The 13032-nt window shown below is 41.0% G+C and overlaps 1 protein-coding gene across 20 annotated transcripts in view; it reads right to left on the reverse strand.

The window, feature by feature from the left end:
* ST7 (suppression of tumorigenicity 7) overlaps positions 1 to 13032 on the reverse strand; it is a 273040-nt gene that overhangs the window by 38194 nt on the left and 221814 nt on the right. For 19 of the 20 annotated variants that reach the window (XM_027968340.3, XM_027968338.3, XM_060414354.1 and 16 more), the window contains 2 exon segments: positions 9113 to 9185; positions 7524 to 7626 (listed from right to left, as the gene is read on the reverse strand). In XM_027968340.3, coding sequence (XP_027824141.1) covers positions 7524 to 7626; positions 9113 to 9185 — 176 coding nt within the window. 20 annotated transcript variants of the gene reach the window in all.

Raw genomic sequence — 13032 nt, forward strand, 5'->3', positions numbered from 1 at the left:
ATTTTTGGCTTCCCTGGTGGCTTAGAGGGTAAAGCATTCGCCTGCAATGTGGGAGACCCGGGTTCAATCCCTGAGTTGGGAGAATCCCCTGGAGAAGGAAATGACAACCCACTTCAGTACTCTTGCCTGGAAAATCCCATGGACGGAGGAGCCTGGGAGGCTGCAGCCCATGGGGTCGCAAAGAGTTGGACACGACTGAGTGACTTCACTTCACTTACTCCTCTAGATATGGGGGCTTCCCTGGTGGCTCGGTTGGTAAAGAATCTACCTACAATGCAGGAGACATGGGTTCGATCCTTGGGTTGGGAAGATCCTCTGGAGAAAGAAATGTCAACCCACTTTAGTATTCTTGCCTGGAGAATCCCATGGACAGAGAAGAGCCTAGCGGGCTACAGTCCATGGGGTCGCAAGAGTCAGACACGACTTAGTGACTAAACCACCACCACCGTGACTAGATATGAAGGGATTATGAATGATTTCTTTACTCTTTTCTCAAATATATATATATATATATATATATTATAATACCACTATGGTGGGAAACGGAGAAGGCAATGGCAACCCACTCAGTACTCTTGCCTGGAAAATCCCATGGGCGGAGAAGCCTGGTAGGCTGCAGTCCATGGGGTCACTAAGAGTTGGACACGACTGAGCAACTTCAGTTTCACTTCTCACTTTCATGCATTGGAGAAGGAAATGGCAACCCACTCCAGTGTTCTTGCCTGGAGAATCCCAGGGATGGGGGAGCCTGGTGGGCTGATGTCTATGGGGTCACAAAGAGTCGGACACGACTGAAGCGACTTAGCAGCAGCAGTAGCATGGAAGGAAAAACCATACCTAATGCAGCTTGTAACAAACCAATAATTTAGTCATTTTTTGGACATTTGTAAAAGTGAAATTTATCTTTAGCACCCTGAAGGAGTGAATGCAACATCCTCCAAACCAAAAATGCGTCTCTTCACAGCGAGAGCCTTGAGATGAAGGTATGGCATACTAAGAGCACATAAACTCATTAGCTTAGATCTGTGTAAAGATCACTGATAGAAATGTACCCCTCCTTGTCAGGCTGAGCAAGAGCAGAGCAGGTGGGAAAGCGATCTGTAGGGAAAGCAGAAGAAGAAAACTGAAGCTAAAAATCCATTAAACAATAGATAGCAATACAATGTAACAATACAAAATATAGAACCGAGCTGGCCCTTCATTGGTCCAGCATTACATGGTGAAGGACAGTGAAGCCTGGCATGCTGCAGTCCATGGGGTTGCAGAGTCAGACACGACTGAGCGACAGAACAACAACAACATGAGGGAAATTTTCTTTAAAATATGGAGAAACTCTCTTTAAACTCAAAACTCCTATTTTAAGCATATTGAATGGGAAACTCCCCTAATGGTTTAAAGCTTTGTCTTTTTGAACTGTGTACCCAGGTCTTGAAAATCACCAGCATGATTAAGATCCTAAGACCCCCTCATCAAACTCAAAAGAGGTGACCAGTAGGTACATAATCAGTGCGCTGTAGTGAGAGACCAGAGGGGAAGAATGATTCTGGGATGGGGAGGTACATGCTCCCCAGTGGTGACTTGTAATAGTTGGGGTGAAGGGTGAGGAGGATGGCCCATTGGAAGGAACTAGGGAAAAATGAAAAGACAAGTTGGATTAGTTCATAAGAAGTCCTGAAAAACTATCCAAGGAGCTGACACCTTCTGTAGGGCTGGAGACACAGCTGCACTTCCTCGGGAAGGGAGTAACACAATTTGATGGCAGTGTGAGTCTATGGGGTGCTTCCTCCGTATACTTTGCTGCAATCTAAAGCTTTAGAAATCATGTTTGGAATCAAACAACTTTGAGGCTCTCCTTCAGAACAAAAATCCACAACTTTGTACTATTGTTATTTATTTCTCAGTCCTGTAGTGTGGTTAGGAGCAGTACTCTCTATTCTTTATGTTTGCAGGTGAAGAGAGTTCCTAGGAATAACCCTCCTGGGGTAAATAACTAATATTTATCACTGGACATTGAAATATTAACTATTCTTACTGGGGTTGGAACTAAACTATAAATTTATGGAAGGCAATTCACAGTTATCATAGTTGGTATTTTTTCTCCTTCCAAGCAGGCTGTAATTGGGTAAAACAGCATGTATATACTGAAAATTCCAGGGGTAGGCCACTGAAAACTTCTTGTGAAAGAGGAAAAGAAACTATGGAAGTAAGTAAGACACGATAACACCCTGAAGAAATCTGGATTGTCCACAGGAATCAAGTGCCTTGGGAGGGGATGAGGCTGCCATCATTTGAAGGTTAGTGCCTAGGCTGGTCTGCCACCTGGCAGGATCTGGGAGACAGTGGAGGGAGATGTTTAAGAGCTAGATAACCCAGAATCAGTTCAGGCTCTGTCATTTACTTATGGTGTAGCAGGGATAACAGTATCACAGTGTTGTTATGAAAAATAAATAAGATGGCATATGTGGTTCAGTTAGCACTGTGCTTGCCACACATTAAACATTGCTATTGCTACTGCTAAGTCACTTCAGTCGTGTTCGACTCTGTGCGACCCCATAGACGGCAGCCCACCAGGCTCCCCCGTCCCTGGGATTCTCTAGGCAAGAACACTGGAGTGGGTTGCCATTTCCTTCTCCAGTGCATGAAAGTGAAAAGAAAGTGAAGTCGCTCAGTTGTGTCCGACTCCTCGCGACCCCATTGACTGCAGCCCACCAGGCTCCTCCATCCATGGGATTTTCCAGGCAAGAGTACCGGAGTGGGGTGCCATTGCCTTCTCCACAGTAAACATTAACAGATATCAATAATAAACATAACTTTCATAGAATCATTATGAGAGATTTAAGCTTAAAATCTTGGAGGCATCCCACATGACATTTAAAGTTCCTTCTTACTAACAGAATCTTAAGTGTTTATACCCTCCACTGATGTCTCATTAGAATTAAGGCTACTCTCTGCCTGAAAAGGCACCCATATACATACACACCAAGGGAACATTTCATGCAAAGATAGGCTCGATAAAGGACAGGAATGGTATGAACCTAACAGAAGCAGAAGATATTAAGAAGAGGTGGCAAGAATACACAGAAGAACTGTACAAAAAAGATCTTCACGACCCAGATAATCATGATGATGTGATCACTCATCTAGAGCCAGACATCTTGGAATGTGAAGTCAAGTGGGCCTTAGAAAGCATCACTACGAACAAAGCTAGTGGAGGTGATGGAATTTCAGTTGAGCTGTTTTAAATCCTGAAAGATGATGCTGTCAAAGTGCTGCACTCAATATGCCAGCAAATTTGGAAAATTCAGCAGTGGCCACAGGACTGGAAAAGGTCAGTTTTCATTCCAATTCCAAAGAAAGGCAATGCCAAAGAATGCTCAAACTACCACACAATTGCACTCATCTCACATGCTAGTAAAGTAATGCTCAAAATTCTCCAAGCCAGGCTTCAGCAATACGTGAACCGTGAACTCCCTGATGTTCAAGCTGGTTTTAGAAAAGGCAGAGGAACCAGAGATCAAATTGCCAACATCCGCTGGATCATGGAAAAAGCAAGAGAGTTCCAGAAAAACATCTATTTCTGCTTTATTCACTATGCCAAAGCCTTTGACTGTGTGGATCACAATAAACTGGAAAATTCTGAAAGAGATGGAAATACAGACCACCTGACCTGCCTCTTGAGAAATCTGTATGCAGGTCAGGAAGTAACAGTTAGAACTGGACATGGAACAACAGACTGGTTCCAAATAGGAAAAGGAGTACATCAAGGCTGTGTATTGTCACCCTGCTTATTTAACTTATATGCAGAGTACATCATGAGAAACGCTGGACTGGAAGAAACACAAGCTGGAATCAAGATTGCCGGGAGAAATATCAATAACCTCAGATATGCAGATGACACCACCCTTATGGCAGAAAGTGAAGAGGAGCTAAAAGCCTCTTGATGAAAGTGAAAGAGGAGAGTGAAAAAGTTGGCTTAAAGCTCAACATTCAGAAAATGAAGATCATGGCATCCGGTCCCATCACTTCATGGGAAATAGATGGGAAAACAGTGGAAACAGTGTCAGCCTATTTTTTGGGGCTCCAAAATCACTGCAGATGGTGACTGCAGCCATGAAATTAAAAGACGCTTACTCCTTGGAAGAAAAGTTATGACCAACCTAGATAGTATATTCAAAAGCAGAGACATTACTTTGCTGACTAAGGTCCGTCTAATCAAGGCTATGGTTTTTCCAGTGGTCATGTATGGATGTGAGAGTTGGACTGTGAAGAAGGCTGAGCGCCGAAGAATTGATGCTTTTGAACTATGGTGTTGGAGAAGACTCTTGAGAGTCCCTTGGACTGCAAGGAGATCCAACCAGTCCATTCTGAAGGAGAACAGCCCTGGGATTTCTTTGGAAGAAATGATGCTAAAGCTGAAACTTCAGTACTTTGGCCACCTCATGCAAAGAGCTGACTCATTGGAAAAGACTCTGATCCTGGGAGGGATTGGGGGCTGGAGGAGAAGGGGACGACCGAGGATGAGATGGCTGGATGGCATCACTGACTCGATGGATGTGAGTCTGAGTGAACTCTGGGAGATGGTGATGAACAGGGAGGCCTGGCGTGCTGCGATTCATGGAGTTGCAGAGAGTCGGACACGACTGAGCAACTGAACTGAACTGATACATACACACACACACACACATGCATGTGTACACGCATGCACATTTGTGTGTGCATGTCTACTAAAGTATTAGGAAGCAGTCCCAACAAATAGAACATGTATAAAAGATATTACTAGCAGTCTGCATATGTACACATATACCAGAGATTTCATTGGAAGGACTGATGCTGAGGCTGAAACTCCAATACTTTGGCCACCTCACGCGAAGAGCTGACTCATTGGAAAAGACTCTGATGCTGGGAGGGATTGGGGGCAGGAGGAGAAGGGGACGACACAGGATGAGATGGCTGGATGGTATCACTGACTCGATGCACATGAGTTTGGGTGAACTCCGGGAGTTGGTGATGGACAGGGAGGCCTGGCGTGCTGCAGTTTGTGGGGTCGCAAAGAGTCGGACATGACTGAGAGACTGAACTGAACTGAACCAGAGGTTTGTGATTAACTCTGCATATATGAGGTCAGTGATTCATGGGGCTTTTTCCCCATAGAAATGTAAATAATGAGGAGGATCTGGAAACAAGTTTTCTCCTCAGCACAATCATCAGTAAAGCAAAGTGGCAGAGAATCAGTTTATTCCCATGTCCTATTGGTTTAATGACTGGAAGCTAGAGTGAAATCAAATATTCTCAACTTGTTCTAATTATTTCCACTTTTATAAGACTTATATTTTGCAACTAGAATACTAGTTGACTGAGTCAAATTCTTCCATGGCAGCTTTAAAGTATTTCTTAGGGCTCTTATTACTCTTCTGGAGGCTCAACCATTTAAGACCATTATCTAGAATTAAATGACAGCCTCAGTTAAAATGTCTAATCAACAAGCATTGTTCCAAGGATTGCTGCAGTTTTCTAGCTTGTGTCTCAGGATGACAAGGCTTAGGCCGGTATAACCGAAAAAGTTAAGACTTAGGTCCCATACTTGAAGAGCTGCCAACAAGCCAAATATCAATAATTTTAATGATTTACAAATATATGGCACGCTAAAGTATTTTCAAAGAACTTTAAATATATCATCTCACTTGATCGTTATCAGAGAACATAGGAGAGGCTTATATTTTTATCTTCACTTGGAGGACAAGGGAAAACTTTGAGTTCAGAGATGTTAAACTCAAGATCCCATGATTAGTAAATGACAGAGCCAGAACTGGAACCCAAGTTTTTGTCTCAGAATCTAGGACTCAATTGCCCAATACTGTTTGTAAAAGAGACTTATGTGTGCTCATAAAATAGCTATGTAGTTAGAGAATGGCATTCAATAAATATTAATTGATGACCTAAGTTTACTGTAATTCAGGATAATATTTTCATGATTCATTTTACATTTTAATTAAATTTGATAATACATTTTTAACTTATCTGAAAAGATATTAAATAGATATATATTTTATACCACCCTATATACAATACCTAAGTCTACAAATACTACGCTGCTCATTATCCACTGAGACTACAGTAGATAAATATATCCTTCTGCAAAGGTGGCACTGTGCACCCCTCTTCAGTTTCCTGTTTTGTGAGAAGATGACCATGATCTGAGTAAAATCTTAGGAATGATAGAGATCACCTATCTCTGTCACTCTGGAGATCAACAAAGTAAATTAAAGTAGGTAACTCCATAAGTCATCACACAGGCACACATACACACGCCCCAAACTCACCCTTTTGCTATAGTACTGCAATAAAACAGCCTTATTTTGTCACTGTTCACCAACGGAAATTTTCATCAGACATTCTGCCAAGAAAACTGTCTTGTACCTGATGTGAACTATAGGAGGTTTTCTAGAGGTCAAAATGTGCTTTATAATATCCAGAAACAGACATGGCCCTCAGCAATAAACCTATCATGGAGCAGGTACTCAAAGACAGGTAATTCATGAACACACACTCTCCTTCTGAATAAAAGATTACAGAAATATCCTCTGCCATGATTTGATTCCCTTAAAATCAAATTGATAAAAAACACAGAGGAAATACTGAATATTTATAAGTTGATCAGTCTTGTGGTTAATAAGACAAATATTTCCTATTAAAATAGCACTCACAAGTCAAAAGAAAATTACTCCATACTGTGAGGTTTTCATTATTTGCTGGCCAATACTGATTAATTATCATTTACTTATGGGCTTTTCTGATAGCTCAGTTGGTAAAGACTCTGCCTGCAATGCAAGAGACCCCGGTTTGATTCCTGGGTCGGGAAGATCTGCTTTGAGAAGGGTTAGGCTACCCACTCCAGTACTCTCGGGCTTTCCTTGTGGCTCAGCTGGTAGAGAATCTACCTGAAATGTGGGAGACCTGGGTTTGACCCCTGGGTTGAGAAGATCCCCTGGAGAAGGGAAAAGATATCACTCCAGTATTCTGGCCTGGAGAATTCCATGGACTGCATAGTCCATGGGGTCGCAAAGAGTCTGACACAACTGCATGACTTTTACTTCATTTCACTTATGGAGACACAGAATTTCATATTAGTAATTTTTTTTTACCACTGCTATTCACAGCAAGGTTCATTTCTCCAGTTGGTTCTAAGTAAGACCATAACTGATGTGCAGTTCCTATCAAATGCATCAGCATCCTTGGGGATCTCCATATTTTGCCAATTTCAGGCTTCCTGATCTGGCCTGCCTAAGCTAGATCTATCAATTTACCTTTACTATAAGAAGCCCCCAAATGGGCCCCAAAGCCTCTTGAATGTAGCTTTTGCTTAAAAATGAGGCTAATAAGCATAGCCTATGCAGGGCCTCAACCAAAATTCACTGGTTGCAATTCAGTCTTTTCAGAACTGGGTGTATTCGAGGCATGACATTGTGGTCACCACATACTCTCTGCTCTCATAACGAGCTCCTATGGGGATTCCACAGACTCACTTTTGGCACGTGAGGGTTGAATTCCACAGCTCTGTGAATGGCCTCTACCGCATTCATCTCTGCTGTGCTCAGCCCCCGCCGAGATGCAGCCTCAGGAGAGAATCTGAAAAGCAGAAAGACAAACACCATCCAGTTGGGACCACTGCTTGGGCATTAACCCGGAAAGGCATCCACACATCAAGGGCCCAGAAAAACCACAGCGAGCCAAAGGCATGAGCTCTCCAAACCTCCACTGCATCAGACCTCTGAGAGACCCTTCAGACAGAGGCCAACAAAAACCCCAGCAGAAGCAGAAAGCGTGCTTGTGTCTAATCATGGAAGGAATTCAATTCAGCTGTCAAGTCTCTCTGTCTAAATAGCTAATCTAAGTTTTCTAGGAGGTACCTGCTTAGGTCAGGGGAGGAGGGAGGACTGACAAGGGCAGACAGTGTAGGAAAAAGAGAAAACTAGGTTACAGAAGAGCGCACTTGGTTAAAAACAGAACTGGGGAGAATTTTAAAGGAGGCTCCCAACCCCATGTCAGTGCTGCGATGGAGGGTTAAGTCTTGCAGCTTCAGAAGCAGGCGAGCCTGCTGGGGGCCATTCCGGCAGGGGGCGTGTGCATGCCCAAACTGCGGGCAAGACACCTGCCCGAGTGAATGAAAAAAACCAGACCATGCAATCTCTTTCTCACCTCACACCCAGGGCTAACTCCAGAGCTGTGCTTGGCAGGCAGACACCACAGGGGAAGCTGTGACAACCCTGGCCCTGCCCTCCCAAGCTGGAGTCGCTGTGTAGGGAGAAAAGATGTTGCAGTAGGTACTGGCGATCTACAGGATAAAAAAGAATGAAAGAAAATTACTTCGGTCTTGAAGTGCACACACACTGAACAGCAAACCTGTCTGACACAGCAGAGGCTGTGTTCTTTTCCTGGTATCTGCTTTTCAATGCTCCAGAGGGAGTGGAGTGGGACATATAAGCGTTTATGAATTCAAAACCAGTTAAGCCATCTGTTCTCTTTCACCTGCCAGTCACCTGGTTTATGGAAATTCTCTATGCCGTTGTCACCTGCCTGAATAAAAAGGGCCAAGGTCCCACTGAGATGGTGACTCAAGGTAAAGGAACCCTGGGTGGGGAGTCAGTTTGGAATTGCTGAGATAAAGAATGGGGGATGGCCATCCCCTTTTACTGTATTACATCTCTGTTATGACCACTACCCCATTCTGGACTGCTGGAGGAAGAGGAATATGCCAAAAAAAAAAAAAAAAAAGAATCGAAGAAGGCATTTTTGTGTAAGTCTCAAGCAGGCCTTTTGGTATCTGTGGTCTGGCAAAAAAAAAAGAAAAAGAAAAAAAAAGGAAAAAAGTCACCTCAGAGGCATGGAATTTCATACAAATCCCTCTTTAGGGACCCATTCACCATTACAATTCCTGGGTATATGCATTCCCTCCTTCTAGTAGTGAAAGGAAAGATCAGCAGGTTTTGGAAAATGCATGCTTATAAGCAGGGGTCTCACAGACTAAGGAAAACTTTCAGAGAAACCCTCAGACACAAAGCGTCTCCTTCAGTCCAGACTGACACCTAGTACCACCAGGTCACTATCCACTTACTTGTCAGAGACAGCTCTTGCTTTGAGCAAGGCAGCGGTGTAGCATATTGTTGCCGACTTTGGTAAGCTTATATCTGTCAGAGAGAAAAGAAAAGTAGGAGCTGTTATACGTTTGTAGAAACAAAGAGCAATAATTTTAAATACACTAGCATTTTAATCATATAAGCCTAATAAAGCACAAGTTAAGAATATGTCAATCAATGTATACAGTACACAGCTGTTTATGTATCTAGGTGGTATGTGACAAACAAGGTAATTCATTTTTCTGTAAGTAATTCATGTTTAAAGCCCACCACACTGTTTGGCAATCATCTTCTGTTTTAAAACGTATATTTTCATATGTTGAGTTTAAGCAGAGAATAGCTATAAATACATAAAATAAGTATTACATGAATAGCCTTGATATTAAGAAAGGCAAATAGGACCTCTTTGTTACTTATAAAATTTCTTAAGAGGTATATGAAATACTAAAGTGAAGAAAAAAATGTTACCTGGATTTTTTAAAAATATAAGTATTTTAGTGATAAATCAATTTATTTTAAAAACCTATTATTTAAAAATTTAAACCTGGTTTAAATTTAAACCAGATTTCCTTTGCATTAAGCTTCAAGAAATTTATATTCAGTTTTTTTGTTACCCGTGAGAAGAAAAATCTTTATAAAGCTATATACATTTATATGTACATATGAAATCTTTATAAAACTATACAATTTGGTTCATTAAAAACCCATGACAAAGCCCCTTTCAAATTAAGAAGCCTAATCTGTTGCCCAGAAAAACAGGTCCTTTTGGTTTGTATAGATAATTTCAGATGGAGGGGTAAGGATGAGTACCAGATTCCATTTACAGGGAATAGAGCGCAGAGTGCAACTAAGAGTAGATAAACTCAGAGAGGGTAGTCCCTTGATGGGGGGCAGATTTGTATTTAAATTATGATCTTATTTCGTACCAGAACTGTATTTCTTTAACACTCATAGTAATTTATACTACTATGACATAGAAATACTTTCTTAATTCAGACCAGGTAAAAATATGCCATTCTAAGGTGCTACAAAATTCACTCTAGGTTAGAAGAACTCTTAACACTTGGAATTCTCTTCAAGTTTCTTGTAGGGCTGTTTTCAACTTTAGAAGAATGACATTATAGTAGGAATGAAAAGCAAAGTCCATAACTAGACATAAGACAGCAGCAGGAGAAAATAATTTCATAAAAGAAAAACAATCTCTCATTCAATAACCATTATTTACCACCAACTTCAGCATGAGGAATTTCTCTTTGAAGGCAATTTCAATGACATTGATAAAATACAAATAATCAGAGAAAATACCAATACAGAATTGAAAGGGTCAGATGTCTCTGCAATTCTGATCTCATAAGTTATATTCAAACAAAACTTCAGCATCGTAAGCCCAGTATAAAAATGTGCTTGTGACTAAGAAAAAAAAAAAAGGTCAGACACTCATGGATTTGTCTTGTTGTTTTTCCAATATCTAAATATTTAACCACTTCCCAGTGGTGAAGGACAGAGGATCCTGGTGTGCTACAGTCCCTGGGGTTGCAAAAGTCAGACAAGACTTAGCAACTGAACAACAGTATGGGAAATCAGTCCAGGAATCAATTGTCTTGTTTGCTAGGGTCAACTTATTGACTGTTATTAGAAGATAATAAAAAAAGTTGCAGATAATACACATTCTACTTAAAAGTTTAAACCTTTTTCTCTTTTTTTAAGTTCAGACCTTTCGTTTAAACATTATCTAAGCCTGGTTTTCAGGCTTCCCAGGTGGCACTAGTGGTAAGGAGTGAAGTGAAATTCGCTCAGTTGTGTCTGACTCTTTGTGACCCCATGGACTGCATAGTCCATGGAATTCTCCAGGCCAGAATACTAGAGTGGGTAGCCTTTCCCTTCTCCAGGGAATCTTCCCAACCCAGGGATCGAACCCAGGTCTCCCGCATTGCGGGTGGATTCTTTACCAGCTGAGTCACAAGGGAAGCCCAAGAATACTGGAGTGGATAGCCTATCCCTTCTCCAGGGGATCTTCCAGACCCAGGAATCGAACCGGAGTCTCCTACACTGCAGGTAGATTCTTTACCAACTGAGCTATGAGGGAAGCCCCATAGCTTCCCTCATGAAGAACCCTCCTGCTAATGCACAAGACATAAGAGAAGCGGGTTCAATCCCTGGGTCAGTTGGGAAGATCCCCTAGAGGAGGGCATGGCAACCCACTCCAGTATTCTTGCCTGGAGAATCCCACGGTCAGAGGAGCCTGGCGGGCTACATTTCATAGGGTCACAAAGAGCTGGACACAACTGCAGCGACTCAGCACGCATGTAAGCTCTGTTTTCACCCTTCATAGAGGGATCTGTGCTTCTTCTGTGTCAGTCTAGAACCTTTCTATGAAATGGGAACAAAGGATTAGTCCTGGAAAGGAGCTGAAATTGAAAATAATGGTCAAAATTATTTGAAGGTGGCAGCCCAAGAGGAAGCCTCACTTGAAAAATGAAAGAAAACCTGCTGCTAAGGATTTAGCTTCTCAGGGAGAAGGATCAGGTTGTTTTGAAGCAAAGGAATACATTCACCTAGTTGGAAATGCAAAAACATATATATGACTGAGGTGTTCCAGCGGAATATTAGAGATGCCTAATCAAAGGCAATCTTTAACCCTTTCACTCCTATAGACAAGACATTCACAACTCTGCAACATTACAACTACTATGGTATATTTTCCCCATTTAAAAAATGTTTACCCTTATTCCTTCATTGTATGTGAAGATGTTGGTAGTATATGTGCATGATCATAATACTTAATTTTAAAAAATATATTTTAGTCAGTATCAAATGGGGGAAGGAAAAATATAAATACCACAATTCTCCACTAGTAGCAAGTTTATTTCATTTGTTACCTCTTTAGTATACTATTTTGCTTTCATTGTTAAACAAAAATGAAAAACTAGCAAACAATTCTTGCATAACTTACTTATATAGTTTCAATATTTTTCTTTTAATTCTGTCAAAGCAAGACATCTATTTGGTAATGGCAATCTGTCTCTAAGGAGGGGATGAATCATTATAAAGAAATTGATCCTAAATATCCCTTCAGGTAAAGCATCTTGTTCAAATAAGGCTTTCTTTTACAACATATCTTTGTAAATGACACTTATTTCTGACAACATAAATCAAATGCTTTAACATTTTGCCTACCCAGCAATTCTACATCTAAGGCTTTATCTTAAGGGAAGTCATCATGATTGTGCATGAAGATTTAACCTTAAGGATGTTGACCACAACATTGTTTCTAATGGTAGAAAACTGCAAACAGCCTAAATGTCCAATCATAGGAGAAAGGCTAAGGTGCTACACCATCCACAAGGTGCAATTCTGGGCAGTGATTAAGCTGTACGGTAGATAAGTATTTAATGAGCTGGGAAAGTTTCACATTATTGTGTACACATCAATAAGTAAAACAAGTTTATAAAAATTATGATTTCACATATTTTAAGAAAGGCATTTATATACAGAGAGATAAAAAAGCTGGAATCATACATATGAAATATTGAGTTTTATTTCTGGGTCCTGGGATTATAGACAATTTTCTACTGTTTATCTGAATTTCGAAAGCTTCCTGTGATGTGCATGTAATAAGTGAATTTTTAAAGGATAATGATGATGCTAAATAGAAGGATTCCTTTTACTAACTGCCTGAAGCAAGATCATGGGCAAATACATTGGTAGAGCCAGACACAGACAGCATAAACAGACAAAGGCAGAACTTACAGAAAGTGCTGTCAGCCCTGCAGACCTAGAAAATGTATTTACATGCCTTTAAAAAAGTTAGTGTATTCTTTTGCAGTATGCAATTGTTAACCATATTTTAATCTAATAACTGCCTAACATCTAAATCAGAGGCAGGAACTGCATGTTT

This window comes from Ovis aries, chromosome 4 (assembly GCF_016772045.2).
Source record: "Ovis aries strain OAR_USU_Benz2616 breed Rambouillet chromosome 4, ARS-UI_Ramb_v3.0, whole genome shotgun sequence".
NCBI lineage: Eukaryota > Metazoa > Chordata > Mammalia > Artiodactyla > Bovidae > Ovis > Ovis aries.